Here is a 23,306-nt window from a genome sequence, read left to right as displayed (position 1 = left end):
TATATGGATTGAAGAGGCCCGAGATAGCTTCAGGTTTACGCTGCCTCAGTATTCCGTGTTACCACATGTAATTGCAGCAGCCGCGTGTTTAAGAGGAGGGCTTTGAGCACCGGCACGTTTTTATTTACAAATTAAGCACTGGGAGGGTATCAATGTGGCAATCACAGAGATAGGACTGACAGGAATTATGTCATACAAAGGGGCAAGGTAAAAGAGACATCTGCAGCTGCAGTGAACCGCACTTGTTTTGCACTACAACTTAAAAAAAAAAAAAAACTGTGAGCCTGGCACTTATTTTTTTTTTTTTAATAAAGTGCTGGATGAAAGACTGTGCCAGCCTTACCATGATTCTGATCTTGGCAGCAGGCGCTTTTATCTGCTAAACGATTATACCAACCAACATTTACTATTCTGAAGGAAAAAGTTAAGTTCCTGTAGGAAAAAGAAGTGTCTGAAAAAATAAAATCCAAAAAACAGACGCTGTGTGCCGAGCGGTCATGGGCATCCTTTTTCAAACACGCACAGTTGAAGCCAAAGATCACAACGAAAATAATACGTTTGTTTTTTAGACTCCAGGCAGTAGATAACGCAAAGCTTATGAATTAATTCTGATCAACCCAGAATATATATTTTTTTTTTTCCGAAGGCATCAAAAACACGTATGGTATTGTTTCAAAGGAGTCCAGGTCCATTGCCTGGTCAAAACCCTCCCCAGATATGGCCATCACTAAGGAAAAACACAAGCATACGATATTTCAACAGTCATTTAATAATAATGCAAATCCACCCGAAAAAAAAAAAACAAATGTTTTTTTGTTTTTTTCCCCCCAAAAAATTCACAATTCACGACAAAACATATCTTACAAACATAAAAAATCTGAATGAGAGGAAAAAAAGTACATTGATCATCTGAGCAAAAAAGAAAAACTTTTTTTCTGTTTTTGATGGGTGTGTTATATAAATAGTTCTTTGCCCAGACTTTTTTTCAGGTAGAGTTTTTGCCATTTATATTTTTTCATGAATAGAAAATCAAACATACGTCTCTTGAAAATGGTGGTTTTTAAGGCTCAGAATTTGCCTATGGCTGAGTGGTCCCAAGTCTATTTCTCGTGGATGCAGACGGTTAATTTGCTGTAGTTAGTGCTTGTAGTTTTCAGTGCTACCATTCAAATGTCAGTTTGTAGATTGCAAGTAGCCAGTACACCAGCATGCATCAGCTATTACAGTTATTAACCTTCTTGGATGCTGGAATATTTAAAATCAAAATCCTGTGTGGCACCTTAAAGCCTACAACCGAGTGCTGTTTCTTTGCACCTGTTGCCTGTCAGAAGATTCACCCTGACTTCTAGTATACATATAACTGAGAGTTATGTTCTGCTTAAACCCCAGTGATATTGCATTTGACTCATGGTACGTAAGTGTCCTTGATTGTCTGCTTGAACAAATGCAGTATTAGACGTATATAAAGTAACTGGTCTGGAGGTGGTGGCCCGCTTAATAAGAGGAGAAACTCCTCGGACATGGATGCGATACTTTCCAACATGTCCTGCTGGAGAAAAACTTCAGGGGGTGTTTCCCAGATCTCCGGCCAAATCATCAAACAATAATGCACAGAACGTTTACGAGTACATAGGGGCATGTTCAGCTGGGCAGAACCATAAGGAACGAGAACTAAGGAGCCCGCTGAGCACTCACTGAATGGGCATGTACGGCCAGTTGAAGCTGGACCCAGAGAGAAGCATGTCCCTGATTAAGGTCTCGATGGGCGTCTTTCCCACTAGACGCACAAAGAAAAGTTGCTCGATGACCGGAGCAGAGACAATTCGTAGAGAAGGCAAACGAAGGAGGAGTCTTCCAAATCTACTAGGCTGGTTGGGGTATTGGTTTCGTACGTACTCTTCCAAGGCACACTGGGATTTCTCTTGAACGCTCTCAATGTGGCCCAAGTCTGACAATCCAACAGCATCTACAAGGCATCAAGATAAAAAAATTAAAGTGGCAGCCGTGCAGATACAAATCACTTAATTTAGTGTGAAATATGACATTGTTTCTTAAATTTGTTTTGTATTTAAATTATACACTGTGCAAACCAGGGGCAACAGAATGCTATAGAGTACCCCAGTTCAAAGAGGTATGTGGGTTGTCCAATCTATTAGTCTTTTGAGAGAGGGCCAACCTGCTGGGGTGGCACATACGGTTAATTAGAATCACACAACACTCTTTCAAGAATTAGACCTCAGACAGACTGAGTCACTGCAAAATTCTCTATGAAAACCATAAACTAATGTTCTCGTCGAAGTGTGCTTTTCAGTCATGAATGATCATTGTCATACTGTCTGAGATGTCAAATATTTAGCGGTCAGAAAAATGAATGTAACAAGAAAAGGCATTAGAAAGACATCCTCGAAATCCCTCTATGAATGTTTAGATCTCAATATGTTGGAATTTACATAGTTACTGTTGGACTATTAGAAGTACCAATAAAATAGCAAATTGGAGGATATCCTTTAAGAACTCCTCGAATTCGCTAGCTTGCTCGGTTACATTGTTTTACATTTCTTACACATACTTGTAAAACCTTTAAAAATATTACCACATTTATGTGGAGAATATTTTCCTTAATTCCACATCCCCACCAACTAAAAAAAATTTTTTTTTATCTTGCTCTCTATCCTGTCTCATAATGTTTGAGCTCTCAAACATTAAGGGCCAGATTTACCATAGTGTTGTGTTGCCCTTGCGTCACGCAAGGCAACGCAAGAGCAATGCAACACTAAAGTCAGATTTACCAAGCAACACAAAGCCTCATTGCATGGCCTTGCAGTGGTTGGGAAATCTGGAGTAACTCAAGGCAGCGCAGCATTACTCTGCCCTGCGGAGGGGTTCCATGGCTGGAGCACGGAAATTTGACAGTTTAGTACAATTTGCAACTAAAATAAAGCATTTTGAGATATGAAACCTAAGCTATGTTTCAGTATCCTGGCACTGAATCGCAATTTGGGTTTCCGACCAAATACTTATTTGGTATTTGGAAGGGGCATGTTCAGGGCGTCCCTTCCAAATATTGAATTTGAATGGCATGTATAAAAAAAATTGTGACCGAATTCTGGTCGCATTACAAATAATTTACCGAAAACAAATGTGGTAATTCATTCACAAATGGGAAGGGATCCCATTGGGACCCCTTGCCCTTTTCTTCTTCGTGAATGTAAACGAAAAAAAAAGTTGTTTAAGTTGAGGCAGTGGTCAACAGACTCTCTGCGGCTTTTTAACCAACAAACAAAAAAACAAAGGGACATTTATTTTTAAACACAGTCCTGTTACTTTTAAGGCAAACAAGCTGCATAAAAACTAATGTTTGATTAAAAAGCAATTGCAGGCATGGTGGTCTGCTGACCCCAGCAGGCCACCATCCCTATGATGGCTGGGATTAATAGAGGTTCGCTATTTGCGACCTACCTCAATATTATTCATGAGACAGGTCGAATTGCGGCCCACTACAAATAAGTAATCCAACCCATTAGTACCAACAAATTGCGACAAGTATTTTGTGACCAGTTGTACATACACCTGGCCTTTAATGTGTAATAATTCAGTGTACTTTGAGATTTTCAATAATCCCCGTAGCAATGCAAGCGGGTCATAAAAGGCTGAATGACACCCCAATTAGCCGCTAGCATGAGATGAGCGAGAGATTCTCCTCTGAGAAGAGACAAAGTCCACTCTATGTACATTTTAAAGAATTACTCGCAATAAAATGAACCAGACCTAAAAAAAATGGATGGCTGCAATTCCAACCCTGACAGAATCAAATCTTTAGCACATCAAATCCTCTCTGGTTTTATACAGTTTGCAATGTGTTTTAAAATGTTTCTATGAGCAGAATCTGTGGGTTACTCTGGCTCATTTAGCGCTGCTTTACAAGTTGGTTTTTTTTTTTAATCAAAAGCTCGAAAGGGTTTTTAACGTTTTCTGTTTATCTGGAGTACGGCAGGTCAGTGGAGAGACTGGCACCTACAACATGGCAGAAGGCTGCCCACTATAATCCCCCCCTCCCCCCATGTGGGTGAGATTTCTTGGTCTTCACCTGCGCCCCTGCCACCGGAGCTCGGCTGAAGGTACCAACACATCTACAGAGTTTCGTTTGGAAAAAAAAAATCTTTTCTGATTAATCTCTCAAACTAGGAGTTAGTCTCTGAAAAAGAAAAAAAAAAAAAAAAAAAAAAAAAGCTAACGTCCCTGACGCACACACAGTTAAATAGATCAGAAGTTTAATTAGTTACATTGCACCCTCGATGTTGCAGTATTGGACCCAGTAGTATTTTTTTTGCTTTCACTGGCGTTTCCTAACAATGAGGGCCCTCTCGCAGTTTTTTCATCATGTGACAGAATTATACACCCGACATGGTAATTCAACATATGCAGGTTGTTGAAATCAATTTATCTATTTTTTTTTACATATTACAAGCAGACAGGGCAACAGCATCCTGACGAATGCCACTGACACCTGAGCAGAGGGGTGTTAAGGCTGAAACATGTCGACCTCTGCTAGCGAGTAGAATTAACCTCCACTGATTTTTAATCTACCAATAGGGGACACAATCAATTTCAGATAGATCACAAAGTAGGAATTTTAAATTGATACACTGCCACTTCCCCTCTGCATATTGCCCTCATACCTACTTTTGTGCACATGAAAAATCATTTTTACCCCACAAGCTCCCCAATTTCTTGGAGTGTTACAGCTTGCATCTTGATCCAGTGGACCGGTGTGAGGAGGGGGCCTGAGATGAAACATGCCACTTGTCGGTGACGGCCTTCATCCTGAAACAATCAGGGATCTAACACACTGTATTTCTTCTCACTCTTGTTAGGCAGTCAAACCTATTGCGTGTTTCTGATTTACTTAAGGGGGAGAGACTTTCTGGTCACTAATTCTCCAGATCCTAATGTATAATATGATATCTAATACAAGAACATTGAATCGCTACCATCAACTTTCATGTGGCAACACCTTCTAGGCTGGGCTGGATGTGGTATTTCCTCAAATAAGATACTGTTTGTGACTCCCCTTACTGTTCACAAACATTACCTGAAACAATATACTGTGCATTTGCCAGCTACATGTGTGCCCTGTAGTAACAACCTGTGCACTTTAAGGATTATGTACTGTTAATGAAACCTATGGTATGTCAAACATTCATGTGTGTGCCCCCTTTACTGTTACTTTTTCGCATAACTCAGTACAGGCTGAAGGGAAACACACAAACCAAGGAAAGGCATGGTATGAAAACACACAGTGTGGCTGGCCCAGTTGGTATACGTTTTTAGGACAATATTTTACACTTCTTAGTGAAAGTCCAAGTTATGTAGAAAAGCAGTGAAACTGGGATACACCATGGAATATTCGTCCCATATGCAACAGATCTGGCGTGTTGAAAAGTGTAATTTTAATGGCAGTTTCCCACATTGTGGTACAAATTGAATAAAACGGGCAAAAAATGTGATTTCCTTCGGAGTGAGATGTGAACATTAACTTCAGAGGCTCTACAGAGAGTCTATAATTTGTGTGAAAACCTAAAATTAGAACAACCTTCTCCCACCAAATTCACAGATCCCTAGTACTACGAAATGCATTTTGTAAATGGATATTTTTATTTGCGCTGTCTTTGAAAAGCAAATCACGGTTTCTTCTGATGTACTTTTTTTAAGTGTGGTTGCACAACAGATGCAACTCCTAAAAATAAAAATCATAAATTCGGTCAGCCCTTTTTATGTCATTTTTTAAAACATTCGCAAAGGCCCTTCATTGGTGATTGTTACGGAGAATAGAGCCCTGAATGCCGCTGATAGAACCTGTGTTCAGGCCTCGCCACTCCCACTGGAAAACTGAACCCAACCGCGGTGGGTGTATGCTGGAAGCCACCAGAACAACCAGATCAGTAACATTCCAAACTTGAATAAATAAAAATTGCAGCAACCTTCTGTTGACCTATTAGAATATCTTAACGTTGCTCACTTTTCATTGTAGATTAATGTGACAAGATTTCAATAATTTCTTTAGAATATATCTTGTGGTAGGGAACAGCTATCAGCTGTCTTGATTGCGCGCCACGAAAACACAACCAGTAGTTTTTTTTTTGTTTTGTTTTTTAAAGTAGACTGTTTGGTTTCTTATGAGATACAGGTAGATCATCTTGTAGAATCAGGTTTTCAATAGTCTTGGATGAAGTTTAAAGTACACCTGCATAATTGGTGTAATTTTGCATTATGCCAAATTCCCGAAATTACACAATTTCACCACTTTGGGTGATTATGCATCATTCACAGTAAAAATTTACTGGAAAAGGCGCCATTTGTGGTACCTATTTACGGAGCACAACAAACGAGGCTAGAGTTCGAAGTGCTTTATTTGAATGTCCTTGAGCGAAAATGTACACAAGTGCGTATTTCGCACTAAAGTACAGCTCAAAATGATAGACTTGTATTTTGCACAACTAAGCGTAATTTCATGTAATTTTGGCGTCATTTCACGAAGTTACATGAAAACAAATTACGTCAACTTCACATACACTTAGTCTAATTTATAGCACAGTGTTCTTTAAGTACGAAAGAGGATCCGACCACAAAAATGTATGAAATGCAACGGCTGTTTAAACATGATCTGTACAGTCAATAGGGGCCCAACCCCATCCACAATGTGTTCGATCATGCAAGTTTAGGTGGTACGTTTGGACGTGGCTTCTGCTGCTGAGTTCTGGATTTTCTGAAGCTGAGCTCGCAGTTTTTCAGCAGCCGATGTAAAGGATATTACAATAGCGCAAAGACTGCACGTGCAATCATCTTTTACACCCTCCTCCGGACAGATGCCGTTTTTAGTATCCTGATGTAATGCGACAGCTTTTCAATATCTGACTGATTTGCGGCTCTGTTGAAAGGGCTCCGTCACAAATCACTCCAGGACTTTTAACCAGATTTGTGATACTTCAAAAGTAGAAAAATGTGAGATAAGTTTGGAGATGGTTTATTTTGTTACATTCTTGTTGACTGTGATGCAGGGTCCAGCCAACCGTTTTTGACATTTTGAAGGGAAAATAGTTAATGAGGAGACTGCTAATTATTTCAAAATAAAACAGGAGTGCCTTTGGGATGTGTGTGGAAGGCCACACAACATCCCTCCAACAAGTCGGTTAATAGTTTTGGAAGGATATTTAACAGTTGCTGTTTGCTGAATCTGAATACAGAAGCTGGAAATACGACACACAAAAAATATGAACCATTTTGTTGACTTAAATTATTTGCCCAGAGTTTCCAAACCCTTGAGCGCTAACTGGTAGAGGTGTTGTAGCAATGGCAATCAGTCCTCTGGGTAACACTGATGCCATAAAAGTGCCACGTATTCCCAGGTTCTTGAGAGGTAGATATGTTGTGCTCAATGGTGCCAAATTCCTTTCACCATTTTGTTGCCTTAACTCAAGTGCACCAATGTTCTCAAATTTGTGAGAGGTAGATCGGTTATGCTCAGAGGGTTCCTATGCTCTTGGCCTATCATCCAATGGCGCCCCAGCAACTCAAGCGCTAAGTAGTGTGTTATATAAAAGATCTGAAAATAAAGACTTTCTGCTGGGGAGTGGAAGCAGTTGTTTCCCGTGGCGCCAATAATTCTTGCGCTGTTCCTGTCAAAGCGTCTGATAGGGCAGATACTCTTCAGCTGGGTGAGGAAGGAATCACTCTTTGTTGAACAAGTGTCGCTACCTTTGTTTGTGCGCCATCATAAAGCCTTCCAAGTGACCTCTGCAAGATGGAGGATTTCTAAATGGGCATATTGCTGGTGAGCTCTGCAGTAATCAATGAAAAGCACTGGACTTGTGAGCGGGTGGAGATCATGATTCAGACTATTTAGGTCTACCTGAATTGTAGCCTTAGGAAAGAGATGACACAGAAAGTAGGCCTATCTCCATTTTGTAGTGGCAAGGCTTGCCACATGACACACACACACACACACACACACACCTGTTCAAAAAGAAATGTAAACATTTGTGACTGAGCAGACGCATTGCCACAGCCATCTTTTATCCCACCAACTCAGTGCAATATTTTTGCAGTAGAGTTTTGGAAATCACTACAATAATATTACATTTGATAAATCTTCCACTTAATAACTAAACAAAAACATAAATTGGGCATGGCTACACCCTAAAGCATTGCCAGATGTTCTTTCCCTTATTTGAAACCCATATTCATAAGTGACTTAAGCCCATTCAAAAATATGTGACGTTAGGTGACGTCAAAGGTTTTGCCTTCCTCCAAGGATTACCTAATTCAATGTACTTCCGCAAAAAATGTATCTGGAGGTATGAGTTTGTTGATTGTTCAAGGTAAAGTCAAAATCCATCTCTAGGCCACATTCTATTGTGAATTCCACACAATTTGTGTTGGATTGTAAGCCCCAACCGAATACTTTGTTGTAGGTTAGAGTTTAAAAATAAAAATAATAATAATGCAAACCTGACACAAACTCATATAAATCTGGGCCTAGGTCTGAAGGCTCAGAACAAATGCTTCCTCTAAGAGGATCGACCACAGGTTCATATTCTAGCCTGTCTTCTCTGAATTTCAGAGGTCGATAAATGGGTATCATTGACATTGGAAACAACAGAGATCTGTTGTTTGCCAATTGCTTTAAAGAACCCATTTCAGAGTGAAAGTCTACAACTACGCAAGTGAGGTTATATCAGACTTATTACAGGCCATTTTTTAAGTTCTGTTTCGAACTATAGAAAATTAAACTTTACCTCTTTAAGCCTCAAGATCTAAGAGAAAGCATTTGTAAATTTGGCAAAGCTACATATTTTCCACCTACAGATCTGCACGAATAAAATAAGCAAAGACCCATAATAATTGACTTCTTTACCTAGATATTGTGTAGTTCCATGAAAGGACACTGGACACTAAATGGCGTTTTTTAAAGTTTGGTCAACAATGCCTTCTGTTCTAAACTCCAGAACAACGCTTACAAGATGCTATTTCATACGTCCTATTTTTGTGCTCCTAACTCATTTTTAGAAACATAGCTAAAAGTTCTAATGTTTGATTGAAAATGGCTAAAAAAAAAAAGTTTACCATTTTTAAGAGTTTGGATTTTTCTGAATAATCCTATTCAGTTAAAACGCGTTTTTTTTTTTTTTTTAAAGCAAAATGTCAAACAAAATCAATTTCAGTGGCAGAGGTTGTTGTAAATACCTATCTGAATTAAAAACAAACCAGTAGTGGAGAAGGGCATTAAGAGAGATCAGCCCATGTGATCACTTGATAAGAAAAATGTCAATTTTAATGATTCTCACGACCCCATTTCCTGATGCCATTTTATAAAGAGTAAAGATCACGTGATTAGCTTGGCTTGGAACTTTTCATTCAAGACCATGATGTGTGCTTTTTATACGTCTGACAAACCCCTCACAGAGTCTCGCGCTTGCTTTGGATGTGCACTTTTGCTTGACTGACTTCCACTCACCTGGTGAAAACAAAGCAATGGCTTTTAGGCAGGAGTACTCGGCCGAATCCACATGCAGGGCTTTCAGTTTTTCCACCTGCTCCTGAAAGATGCGTATGTGGTCCATGAAAGCTACCACCCTGTCGGCGGACATGGGTGAGGCGTGCAAGCCTGCAGCGGCCAACAGTGGTGCCACGTGTAGTGGCATGGAGCATTGGGCTGCGTTGAGGACAAAGAGCTCGCTCCACGTCATGCGCAGAAGGGACACCTGGTCCGACAGCTGGAAGTCGGGGAAGAAGGGGATATTTTTGGCCCACTCTATGGCACTAAAGAGCAAGCGTGCGGCCAGCTCGCAGATGTTCTCGATACCCATGATGTTGTTGGGCTGCAGGCACTGGGCGCCATAGCGGGAAGTAGGGTAGGGCTCTGCCCGAAGGAGTAGGGAGATGAACCCCGTCAGGTATGAGTGGCCGTTGTATGGGTCGCCGTTGGTGAGTGCGTACTGGCCAGGGCTCGTCTGTGGATGCGCCATTCGTCCACGCTGGACTGCTGTGAAGGAAATGAGAAATATGGATCACTATTCAACCTCAGAAAGCATGATATGAGCAACAAAAAACAAATATCTTAAATGGAAAAAGTTACTTAACTAACAGCCTGCTCTGCGAGTACTGGTGTTGTAAGTTAGCGTGTTGTGCGCTCTGTATGCGGTGCAGGAGACTGCTAGTCATGAGCATCTACAGCACATATGCCTCTAGCATGTGTATTTAAATAGTGCTTGCTCCACAGCCCCTCAACTTTGTAACAAAGTGAAAAAACCCAAAACATACCTATCTTTGCAAGTTCTATGCATAGTAAAAGGCAATTTTCCATGAACGCCTCTTTCTTTCCCTAGCCTAAAATGTAGACACTAGGACAGTGGTTCCCAACCTTTTGATTTCTGTGGACCCCCCCCTTATCAATACTGAAACCTGGGGATCCCCACTGAATCATTATTGGAATACGGGGACACCTCCCTCCCACCACCCCCCCCAGAGTCATTACTGAAAGCTGGGGACCTAATCTGTTCATATTACTGAATTTCCAAAGCAATCGCGGACCCCCCTGAGAAGGCTTGGCGGACCCGCAGGGGTCCCTGGACCACAGGCTGGGAACCTCTATACTAGAAAATCCTCCACACTGGTAGATTCCACACAACCCCAAGTGCACTGTACAAATGCACTTCAGCTGATTCTGTAAATCTATATTTGACTTTAAAAACTGAAAGATCCCTTTTTGCACACCTCAGTTATACACAAAACCCTTTTTGAATTGTGCCTTAGTTACTAACTTTACTATTTAAATACGTTTGCTCCAAGGTTTGAAGCACACGCATTCTGACTGAGTCTTTTAAGTGAATAGAAGTCACATATGAGCCAATCGATGGATGGTGAAACAAGTTATTTTCAAACCTACACGTGTCACGAGAGAAGATATTCCTCTGAAGTCATAATGTGCTCACTTACATCAATCAGGATTAGTCCAGCACAGCAGTTGCTACCCTTGGCGTGCCCTTTGCACTCCTGACACTGGTCACGTGCTGCCCCTCGTGCTGGAGGTCATCAGTGATGTGAGGTACTGTCAGAGCAGAAGGTACGTAGTGCTCTGTTTACTTCCTATAGAACTTCCTCTATAACCCGCCCATTTCCTTCTACCCCCAAATAAGCAAATCAGCCACAGTCTGGATCCCTCTGTGACATTATCGGGGACAAAGTCCTACATCCCCTGGTGTTTTAGTGATTCTGAGACATATGCATGTGCCAAGGTTTTCGTTTTTTTTGGGCTATGAAAGTTTTTCTTAATTTAACACCCACAATTTTAGTAAAATCGTAGAAATCTGAAAATTCGTGTTCCCTACTTTACTGGTGAAATTTGTCTTACACAAATTAAAGTTGTGGCAAGATCGTCTAACGACAATTTGAAGTATCTATATTTTTACTGCAAAACAAAACTTTTCCAATAAACGCAGTATTTAGCAAACTTTCACATCATTCTGTCAAATGTATAGGCATTGTTTTAGGCACTTTTAATAAACCAAACTAAATGCAACAGTTGTTTGAAAGGTTTGGAAAAGCTTCATTCTAAATTAAAAATTCAATGTCTGACCATTCTTTTAAAAACCACAATATTTCCTAAAACATGAAAAGATTGGGTGTATGGATAATTTGTTTACTGAACTTCCAAAAAATAAAATTATATATATATATATATATATTTTCGGTTTTCAGGAAATAATGTGTTTCTTAAAGGGTGGTGAGGGATTTTGTTTTTAATATAAAATACATTTTTTTTTTAACCAAAACTTCTAATTGACTGTTGCATTTAGTATGGTTTATTAAAAAGCCTAAAACAATGTCTAACATTTCACAGAATGATTTGGCAAAATTATATATATTATTTCTTTTAAAAATGTTCTCTCAATTCAGATGCTAGGAACTGTATGGAGATTTGATTTTCTGCATTCTTTATTTTCACATTTTACTGATGAAAACAGGCGGAAGGCAAAAGATAGGAAATTAAATGGGGTCGGGGTGGAAACAGTGAAAGACTACGCGAGTGGGGGTGCGGTCCCACGGATATACCACGCATCTTTACACTGAACACCAGTCCACGGAGGAAGCAGGGAGGATGGAGTACAGGAGAGCAGATGATGATTAAAAAAGTATTGGACTATAATCTTTAAATAAATACATTACAGGGCAAGCAGGGTGCATGAGCGGGGCCTATGGGCAATGGAAAGGGAGAGGAAAGCGGATTGGTAGGAGTGTTAAGAGAAAAAAAAAAATGTTTTTGAAAATAACCAATATTCTGAGGACTTCCAAGACAGAGAGGCGGGAGTGTGTGTGTGTGTGTGTGTGTGTGCGTGTTGTCTGTGTGTATGTAAAACTTCCTGGTGAAATCGGAGGACGTCTCAGCATACCCGACTGAAAGCATCTGTACCCAACTATTTATCAGAAAATGCATATATTGAAAGGGGGGGTAACACCCCAAATACCCCCACCCCCGAAGCTATGCCCCGTCTGCACTGCTTGGCCACAGGGCGGCATATCAAATGTATGTGTATGGTATTTCTATAGCACGACCCCAGCCAAACGCAGCGGAGCACTGTATGTCGTCTCGTCAAATCCAAAATCCACTGCTTTGTCCTTGGGCCTTTTGGAACAAAATGCATTAGTTATCTAAAAAAATAAATAATAATTCAACATGAAGGGCTGGGGACAGAACTGATATTAAGTAACCGACAAAACACACCACAATTCGCACACCTTTACCACAAATGTGCATTGGTCTGGGCACTGCAGGGAGCAGGAAAGCACCATATAAAAACCAATATACCACAATTTAAAGAGACAAACGGGTATAAGGGTGACTGAAGCCAACGGGCTGGTATTGCTGTAAGACCAGCAGGACTGGGGAAGAGTTTGGTCCAATATCAGGCACAACGTTCCATTTGATTGAGTCCGCCCTATTCTCTACTGGTGCTTCAGACTCTGACCTGTTGTAAACTCTTCCAAGTTCACCCCTGGGGCGTTCACCCCATAGGGCAGCAAAGAAAACCATTGGTCAATCATGACTGTTTTGACAACAATGCTTTACGTTTGGGCATTCGTAGTCCCGAACCTAAAATGAGATAAGTGAATTTACAATTCCCAGCAAGGACAGTGAGGTTTGCTAAAATGCAAAGGTTGACTAATGTGCTCCTTCTGCTATGGGGTGGGTCCTCAACTAAGCGCACATTTAAAAACTAGAGTTGGGGCCTTATTAAGAGGTCGGCAGACAGGTATACAAACTTGGCTGATTTCCCATCTGCTGAATTACAAGTAAGAAAGGCTATAATCAGGGCCGCTGGAAATGTTGGGACTCTGCGGCCGCTGCTTTTTCTGCATAATTATGGACCTGTAACATTTGCCACATAATCTATAATTTTTTGCCCAATCTGCAAATTTGAACAAAAAAAATGATACTAGCTCAAAGGGATAAAAGGTTACTAAAACGTGAAGACATATGTCCAAGTGACGGGGAAACCCCTTTGCGAATGTTGACTGGTCTTCTTTCAATTGCTTACTGCTGTGTCTGGGAGTTAATAAAGAGAACTTGTTATCAATGTTACCATGTGTAGAAATGACTATGTAATGAAGTAAAGCTATCACAAGACGTGCCATATTATTAGGTATAATTTGCCTTTTGATGCCACACAATTTATTCAGCCTTGCCACATAATTTCATCACCTCCTGCCAGACAATGGCAGTGACCTTGGCAATAATACACATGTAATACAGCAGACGGCAAACCTTACAAATAAGGCCCTAAAAGTAATCCTTCAGCTTTACCCTGGTAGACATTACCTGCACGCCCTGCATGCTATAATCTTTACCACATTAACCAATACGCCTTACACTCCAGCACAACTGAAGCAGTCTCCAGAGGCACTTGTCCTACCTAAAATACCCCAAACGAAACAGAGAACTGGAATGTTTCTGCTCTACTGCACTTTACTGTGGGTACTCGATTTTTCCATCATGAGCTTGCAGTTCTTTGGTAATCAAGCATTGGGTGAGTCTTAAAGGGCACGTTTAGGGCCAGTGTACTAGAAAACAACTTTACAAGAAGAAAAAAAGAAGATACCATTCCGAGCCCTACCGCTAGATGGCAGAATAACGCACAGCATGTGAACAAAACACATTCATGTTGCAAACTTTGACTTTGCCGTGTCCAGGTGACCCTTCCTCGGGCCGAAGGTTCTTTCGGATCCCATGGAAAAGACCCCTGCCTCGATGAACATAGTTTAGGAATCTGCTGACGTGGGTTGTCTCATTGTAAAACAGGAGAGAGGGACAGGTGCAACTTGTATAAGGAGAAAGGTCAAACTATTTCTGGTTGTGTCACCTGCCCTGTAATTTTCTTCAACCATTAACATGTCCAAGAATAGATTCTGAGGGGCAGGGGACCCCCTCCCCTCCCACCTGTCGCTAGACTGGGTGCCCAGCCAAACAAAGGCTCCATAACAAGCAGTCTGTTCACTTGTGTCATGTGATCACTGGTTCTTTACTCTAACACCACAATGTGTTCACATTGGTATAAACAGATTAATTCCTCTGTCCCTGCATCAATAATAAGGTTTGGCATTTAAAGGGATCCAGCTCCTGAGCTCTAACTTAATCTCGGTGAAATTCCCTTTTTCAGTGTTCACAGCAGTGCTTAATTTGTGCTTGTTGTTTCCGGTGCTGAGCACCGGCACTTATTTTTGAGGGCCGGCGCTTATTCTTCTGTCTCAAGCATTTACCTTGAGCAAAAGACACATATGGGGAAGCCGGAAGAAGAGAAAAACGAAAAAGCATCACAATGGGAGAAAACAGAAACTGCTAGAATGAGCTGAAGGGGCAGGGAGTGTCTGTAAATGGATTAATGAGGCCCGAGATGGCTTCAGGATTACGCTTCCTCAGAATTCGGTGGTCGCACATTTAATTGCAGCAGTTGCGTGTTTAAGAGAGCTCGGGCACCGGCACGTTTTTACTAACAAATTAAGCACTGGTTCACAGGTTTAGTTCTCCACGTTAAGTAATTATGGAAACTGGTTTGAATGAAAAAACAGACCTTTCAATCTGACCAGTGAGTTGCATAGAAGCACCTGACTTGGTTTGCACTCACCAGGTTTAAATCACAGTTGTAAAATTCAGACAGTCTTCACCTGTTAGAATCTTGGTAGGGCCGACTCAGTGTTTCAAGCTCACTAGATCATCAAATCTGTACTTGATTAGTATGCAGCTAAGAAAGGCAAGTTACATGGCAAGTATGCAGCACCTCTCCATTGAAAACAACTCTGGAACAACCCTAGGAAGCATTAATCAACCTTGTTTTCACTTCATTTACTTACTGCTTCTCGCTCCCTGATATGGGCAAATGCCATTCACATGTCCATTAGATGGGGATGTGACCACTATCCACGCAACATCTCTTAAACAGGAAACTTTTGTTAAGTGTCTAACATGGTACTGCAGCATAATAGTTGAGTAGCAATTTCAGAGAAAAACACCTCTTTCTGTTCAATTCTGAAAATTATTCAGCTAATGATGGCTTGCGTGTCAAGAGCCAGAAATTAATGTTGACAGAAACGCAGAGGCCGCAAAATTGTATTTTTTTTCAGTGACTGTACCACCAATTTAAGCACAAACAAAAAAGTGGCAATACAGAAGGTGAATTCTACTTATAGTGAGGACTTCCGTCCGATGTCAGCAAACATAAGCGAAGCTTCCAGGCCAGGCCTCGTCAAAGATATGTTAACACAACAGGCAAATCCATAAAGGCCTGCCCTGAACGGCTAATTAGAGTAAGGACCCGATTACAAGTTTAGGTGCTATTAGCACACCCAATAAATAACGATGGGGTACATTATTTATCGGGTGCAATAAATAGTACCTGGTTTGAGTCTGTGGGGAATAAGATGCAGATTTTGGTGTTTAATGCATCAAATTCTGCACAATACAGTAAATCATGTATTTTTTCCAAAGTTAAAACAACACCAGATTTGATCTGCCAGCTATTTAACAAAGCTTGAGTTACTTAACGCATCCAGGAATTATCAGATGCATTAATTAAAACCAAAATCATAATTCCAACCTGTGCATAAGTAAGAGTTTACACTCGGATCAGAATACACTGACCAACTTGTAATCAAGCCCTAATCCTATCCAGGGCTTTTGGCCGAGGCCTGTCGACATGATAGGTGAAGCTAGCTCAGCTAGGCCAGTGAGGGGCCCTCACGCACAAATCTACCAAGGCCTTCTCTGTACATATAGTCACCCTGGGCCGTTAGCAAATGCAGTGCTTTAACACAATAGGCATGCAGCGCTCTATGGAACACCAAAGTAAATGAGGCATGTTTGAGGCGGTTTATCACGACCAGCTAACACGGTCGGTGAATCGCCCTTTGATGGCCCAGGCTCATATTTTAACGTTCACAACTTCTATACCTTCTGCAACAGTGGTTCCCAACCTGTGGCCCGGGGACCAATGAGGGTCCGCGAGAGCCCAGAAACTTAAAAAATATTAACAAATATTGACAAATTAGGTCCCCAGCTTCCAGTAATGACTCAGGCGGGAGTCCCCGGATTCCCATGATGATTCAGTGGGGGTCCCTGGATTCCATTAATGTTAAAGTGGGGGTCCACAGAAATCAAAAGGTTGGGAACCACTGTTCTACAACATCTGCTTCCTAGTCTCTTTAGTGCTTCATTAAAAAAAAAAAGATAAGCCACCACTGCCTGCTTTGTGAAAGGACAATAAGTGTGGCACGTGATCCGTAGTCCAGGCTGGACACATCTATGTGAGATTCTTAGGATAGGCGTGGAGGAGGAGTGGGTGTCTAAGCTTCTTTCACCTTGCAAACCTCCTGAATCAACTGGATTTCAGTTCATATGCTCTACTCCAAGGTGAGTGATGCTCTTGAATAGATGCACAAACCCCGCAACAAAGCGAATCACGAACTGTGCTAACTAGTCCCATCAGGTACTCTGCATCAAAGTGTGCCATGAACCGCTCCCTCAGCACACCACAAACTATGCACCGACAGAAGTGATAAACTGCTCTAAATAAGCACATCCCGTACTCTGCACCAAAGACAACGATAGGCGTCTATTGGGACAGGAATGTTCCAGGGATGGAAAACTGTGTTTACTCAATCATAAATGCACAACTCCGAGTGATACTGGTATGCCGACTTATATTGGCCCTGGTGCCAGGCTAACCTAGCATGGCTGCAGACGCTAGCCTGAATATCACGTGGCCTGGCGGGGTGCCCCGGGTGCACCCTCATATCAGTCAAAGAACTACTGTCTTTGCCAGGTTACATCACGTAAAGTGGTGATGGTTGTCTTTGGTGACCTTCTAGTGTGACTGTACCTTTTTATTTTTGTTAGTGAAACTGCAGCCCACTGAACCCTCTTGTGTAAAGTTATGCTATGGGACAGCAAGAACTTTTCTATGATATTCTATGTTTATGTTGAGTACGTGGGTATGTGTAGTATATGGGTAGCATATATATGTTTGAAGGTCTCCGTGTGAGTCTGACTACTAAGGGCAGTGGGATCCATTTTGGATGCCCCCTGGTTTACCAGAGCATAAGATTGAGAGTGACAACAGCTTTCCCATACAGTGGAAGTGTATTGCCTGCATTCCTGTGGCTGGAAGGTGGAGACCCAGACATTGAAGTGAGGAAATTCCAGCAGAATGTTGCTAGCAAAAGGCTGAGTATTTCTTCCAGAGCTCTGCCATTTTGTTAGGTGGTAGGGTCAGGATTGGGACTGCAGATTCCGTTGATCAAGGAAGATTAAAGGCAGGGCCTGCCCTTTGTCTGTCTCTCATTACTACTTCAGGAAGGTGATGCGGCCCAGTACAGGGAATTCACACTTCATTGTATCGAATCTGCAGAGCAGCCCTGAAATTACTTTTAAGGGAGAACCAACTAGTAGTTCAGAAGCCTGGGACAGTGGAACCACATTCCCAGTCTTGAAAATGTGTCTAAAAGTGGAATATCCACCTGAAAATAATAGTGAAGGGCCACACCTCCAGCTACCAACTCTGTGGGGTACAATAATTATTAGGTGCCACATTATACAAGTTTACAACCTGCGACTCTTTCGGTTCAAAGTATGTGTGTTGGAAAAACCCAGAGATGCACGGTTTCCGCAAAACTCGTAACCCTGATTCGACCGCAAACTACCATTTATGGAACAAGCAGGACTTGCATCAAAAATCGTAATGTGGGCCCAAACAGTAAAGCAAAAACTTGAAATGTCCAGAACATCTCTGAAAGCAGCAGGCTGCCTGCCAGTCTCGCCTTTCCTCCATTCCAGGGCAGCGTTTTAGCCGCTGGAAGCATTTGGGTAAAATTCCTGTCCCCGTGAACAAGATTAGACTTGACAAACAAAGCCCTGTGAAGGACAGGTGAGTGACCGCCAGGGCACGCGCCCCCCGGGGCCGCCCCACCTTTCACTCACGCTGGCGCGTGGGAGATGCGCACACCTGCGCAGCGAGAACAGAACACGTCTGCAGTAAAACGTGACAGGCGGCAAACAGGGTCAGGCGGCGAAACGGGCGCTAATTAAAACACTGAGTGCCGAAGAAACGGCGCGTAGTGAAACGGGCAGAAGAAGGGGTCCAGAACACACGATAAAAATAAAGTTGGTACGAGTCCGGAAAGTAACAAGCATTTGCAGTCCTGTGGGCCCTTACATTTTGAGCTTTAAGAGCCTGTATTTTTTTATGTCATGGTGTTTGCAAAAGGTTATCGTTGGGGTCGCTGCCAAGCCTTCATAATTGAAAAAAAATAACTAAAAGCAAAACTGTTTGTGGTCCAAAAAAAAAAACACGCACTATTTTAGTAGTCCCTGGCTCTGAAGAGAACTACTTAGTATGAGGATGTGCTCCTCGTAAAAGGGGGAAAATGGTGTCACTCAGAGTGAAGTTAGCCAATGGCTGACATGCGGTGGCCCAGTGCCCTCGTTGCACACTTCAGTGGGTGGAAGAACGTGATTGAAACAGTAACAGACCTATGGATGGAGGGGGCTGGCTGAAAGGCCCTATCAGTATGTATATTATACAAAAATCAGGTCCTGGCCATTAAGAGACCTAAAAAAACAGAAAAAATTGAGAAAGGTACACTAGGTAATACCTGTTCACAATGGATTAACATTCTCTGCAGAGCTCTTTTTTGAAACAGCAGGTTCAAAGGTTAGGTTTAGCATTTAATAATTCTTAGGTCCAACATGATCACCACTGAGTTAGGAACTATTAATACATTCGCTTAAACCACAGACATTCCAGTTTCTGAGGTGCAGTACATGAATTTTCTTACTATTCTACTTTGCACGGGTGAGCCCACCCCTGAGATGTCCAGTGCTTCTGTAAGCCAGTGGCTGCAGGTGGGGCCCACCGGCTGCTAGCTTTCCCCATCAGACTTTGACCCAGAGCAAGAAAGAGAAAAACAGAAAAGATGGCAAAGAAAGATGGAAAAACAGCGCCAGAGGGAGAAAGAAGGGTTTCAAAAGAACCTTCTAGAGTGAGATAAAGGGGCGGGGGGCACGTGGTGGTAAAAGTAAAAGGCATGAGAAGTAATCTGGACTACGCAGCCTTTGTACTCGCCAATTCTGAGGTTCATCAGCACCAGCTTCTGAGAAAAACTCTGGTTTTAAACTTTTTACAAATTAAGCCCTGAAATACTCCTTCATTTTAAAACAAGTACGGGTATCCCAATAAATAGAAATTTACTGGCCAGCCACATTGTTAGCCTGTAAATCATTAGAGAAAAGCAGACTTATACAATCTTATTTGTAGAAGTCCCAAATGCTTTGCACTGTGTCCATTAGCCATGAGTGAACAGGATATTTGGGCATTTCCAGGTGGGCTATTTAGAGGGGTAGATGGGCTTACGTGAGCCAGCCCTGAAAATGGGCTCTTTTTTTAATCACTCGTGATTTGCATAATATTGTCTACACCAAATCAACAACTGATTATATTCCTTTGAGCAGACACTGGTTTTTCAGTTTCTGCATACAAATGACTATCAGCATTTGCGGGAACACATAACACCAAACAGGCACTGAATCCTTGTGGCACAAAGGTTTCCTTGCTGTACACCCATTTTTCGGTCTGCCTACAGGCAGCTTTAGCTGTCAGTGCCCCAGTGTGAACATTACAATGCATTAAGTGCACTGTGGTTCGGCTCTTACTCGCGACTGGGTGGCTTCCTCGTACATTTCACTTCCCTGCTCCTGATTTGATCAATCTTTTCTACAATCTTGCATCTATCTTACCTTTTAATAGATGTCACCTATCGTTCCAGGGCTGACATCAGACCTTTCATTTCAGTGCCTGTTACTACCTTCACTCTCTATTCATCTTTTCCTGCTTTCCCCATTTTCCACGAACCTTCTCTATTAAAAAGTACCTCCCAGTTCCCACTTTCCTCGTGCACTAAGAGTATGGCATCTCATAATATCGATGGTTGCCACCTTAAACTTATTTTGGCTATTCCAGTGTTGCAGGCAAATGGTGATGATGTATTTGATGAATTTTCTTATGCTTAAAAGAATGCAATCAATGCTGGACGTTGCAGACCCGCGAGCCTTCTCATCAAAAGAAAAAACAAGCATTGGCAAAGCCACTAGGTTTCACGGGCAGGGATTTTTGGTTTTGTTAGTGCTTGTTTTATTTGTGTAAATAGCACAAAAATGTCTTTATGCTAATGGTTACTTTGGAGAACTATTTGTTTCTGGGTAATGTGAAAAAACCCTGACTTCTTAGCTTATTTTAAATTAGTGTATTACTTGTAGAGCAGGCGATACCATGGTTTCAGCGTTAAGGTGCATAAAACAAAGAAAATGTACATTCGGACCCGGTAATGCACATAAACCAAAAAGTGAAAAAGTAGCAAAAATATTCAGAATCAAATTACAGCTTAAAACCGAGAGGAGAATAGTCTATTGCCTGCTAGAAGGCAAAAAACCTTCTAGGCCCCTCAGCAGAACTGGAGGCAACCAGAACCAAAAGAAAGAAGGGGTTCTCCGGACTGGAGTCGCGCAGTTTGAGTTTATTATAACATGCTTGACCCCGGCTCCGGGTCAGTCCGTTTTGTCTCCAGCCACCTCAGTAGTTACCTTTAAAGTTTGGCAGCTCCCATTTTGAGATCCCTTCGAACTGCCGACAAATCTCCTGGCCCTCAGCCAACAGAGCAGGAACATTGCCCTGTTATATGCACCAGTTGCCATTTTTCCCAGTTTTTGTTTGGCAAGCACCTGTTTCTAGCCCACTGGAAACTGCCAGGCTTTATTGCTCACTGAGTTCATGCAACGTGGCCTGGGTTTGCAGGTTTTGCCAGGGTTTGTTTTGATCCCACACGCCTTACAAGTGCTCCATTTAGGCCTGTTTTTGACGGGATCAGCATGTGTTTGGAAATGTCCCTCTTCCTCCCCGTGGAGCTCTGGCGGGCCTGTGTTTCAGCCGCACACTAGGCTTTCAGCAGGGCTACTTTTCAAAACACTGACATTTGCAGAGGGCTTTTAAGGACGCGTCCTCCAAGCCTCTGTCCTGCACTGAAAGCTTCCACACAAAGGGTTTATCTGGTCACTGAAAACATGGATTATTTAGGGATCCGTATGGGGCAACCCCACAGTGACACCCCAGGTACCTATTAGGAATCAGCATTTTTCCAGACAGAAATATGTTTTAAGGTGCATTTTCAGTAGATTTCCTGATTTATCTTTCTATAACAATAATCTGATCCTGAAAATTCGGAGTGGCATTTTTGTCCATGATTGCGTGAGTTAAGAAGTTCACAGACCCACATCTGATTCTAAGGGTTCTTTTTATTTTATTTATTTATTTTGTATTAACCTTTGCGGCAGGGCTATCCAGGAAGGCGCAGGAGGCTGGTTTGGTGCACGTTGTTCAGTAGATCCCCGTCAAATACATTTACGTGTACAAGGACTCCAAATTGAAATAATTTAAATACTGACGATTATCTTGAAAACCTGGCATGGAAATAGCCCTCCTAGAGTCCTGTTGGACAACCTTGCTTTAAAGGAATTCTGGAAGAATAAAACTGAAAAAGAAACTCCGTGCTGACTGAACAGCACGCAAAAGTGACTTTTATTAACGCTCGTGCATTCGCTTGTTCAATCTCCCAAAGCAAAGGCTTGCTAGCCTTGGGTCTGAAAACTCCAGCGATTACTTAATTATAAATAATAGTATTTATTTCTCTTTTTCCTCCCAAGAAGGAATCGCTTTAAATGTTTTAGAGATAGCCTAAAACGCATCAGCACCTTTGTGCGGCCCTGAAAAGGTTCTTGAACAAAAGGTTTATCCGACCAGAAAGAAAACAAAAGCTTTTCATTAAACCCAGTTTCGGAAAACAAAACCTGCTCCGATGCATCCCAGTGAATGTGTGACACACCACCATGAGGGCTCGGTGAATGGGATGTCTGTTGTCGAACCACAACTTTCTTTAAACAGTCCCTGTCAACTAGGTTATATGTGCCTACTGGCTCTTTTCTGTAGCAAATACAAAATTGAATTTTCAGAAACCCCCTTTTAAACATTTGGATCAATAGATCACTTAGCCTTCCCTTTTTAAGGAGAACAGACACCCAGCTTGTTGCACAAATTTACCAGTGAGGTGGCTACTGCAGAATCCACAGGGAGGGGGCTAGGGATGGGGGTGCGGGGGGAGTCTTAAAAGAGTTACAGGCAAGTGTGAGATCAGCAAAATGCTCAGTTTTGACCCTAAACAAAAGAAGACTTTGTATAGTCAGTGACCCTTAAGTGCCCCCTCCTTTCAAACCCTCTTTCAGTTCTCTCACAGCCCCCTCAAATTCCTTAGTTGTGCTTTACGGGCTCCAGCTACCTGCCACAGAGGGAGCTTTCACAAAACAGCACATTATGGGGACGAAAGAATTAAAAAAAAAATTTGGATTAGCAGTATGGCCAACCATGTACATAGTGAAGTACTTTACTGGACGTCACCAGCTGTCGAAAGCAGAGCATCTTTATTCACAAACAGTATTAGTTTATATCCGGGGAAATCCAAAATGGCCGAAACGTGGCATGTAGACAAGACAAGCAAATCAATATATAGATTATCCTACAAACTGAATTAGTTCTTGGCATTTAATAATGGTTAATAGGATTCATAAATTCTGGAGTTCCTGTCACACCTCTTTAGTCACCAATAGGCAGCCTAAGAGTGGTTGTGTTCGGATATATACGAGTTCTGGAGTAGGT

At 41.9% G+C, this 23,306-nt stretch overlaps 1 protein-coding gene across 3 annotated transcripts in view; it reads right to left on the bottom strand.

Annotated features, from left to right (window-relative positions):
* Nucleotides 1-753: 753 nt before the first annotated feature.
* LOC138268519 (nuclear receptor subfamily 2 group F member 1-A-like) overlaps nt 754-23,306 on the bottom strand; it is a 48,583-nt gene continuing 26,030 nt past the window's right edge. Inside the window, exons 1-3 of one of the 3 annotated variants that reach the window (XM_069218242.1) lie at nt 10,774-10,797; nt 9,515-10,039; nt 754-1,966 (exon numbers count right to left, since the gene is read on the bottom strand). In XM_069218242.1, coding sequence (XP_069074343.1) covers nt 1,692-1,966; nt 9,515-10,025 — 786 coding nt within the window. In that variant the 5' untranslated portion in view covers nt 10,026-10,039; nt 10,774-10,797 and the 3' untranslated portion in view covers nt 754-1,691. Of the gene's footprint in view, nt 1,967-9,514; nt 10,043-10,773; nt 10,798-23,306 lie in introns of those variants that run through there. The other 2 variants (XM_069218241.1, XM_069218240.1) reach the window with 2 other exon arrangements.

Source organism: Pleurodeles waltl, chromosome 12, assembly GCF_031143425.1.
Source record: "Pleurodeles waltl isolate 20211129_DDA chromosome 12, aPleWal1.hap1.20221129, whole genome shotgun sequence".
In the NCBI taxonomy this organism is placed as follows: domain Eukaryota; kingdom Metazoa; phylum Chordata; class Amphibia; order Caudata; family Salamandridae; genus Pleurodeles; species Pleurodeles waltl.
Note: the sequence above shows the minus strand (reverse complement) of the source record. Positions and strands in the feature narration are given on the sequence as shown.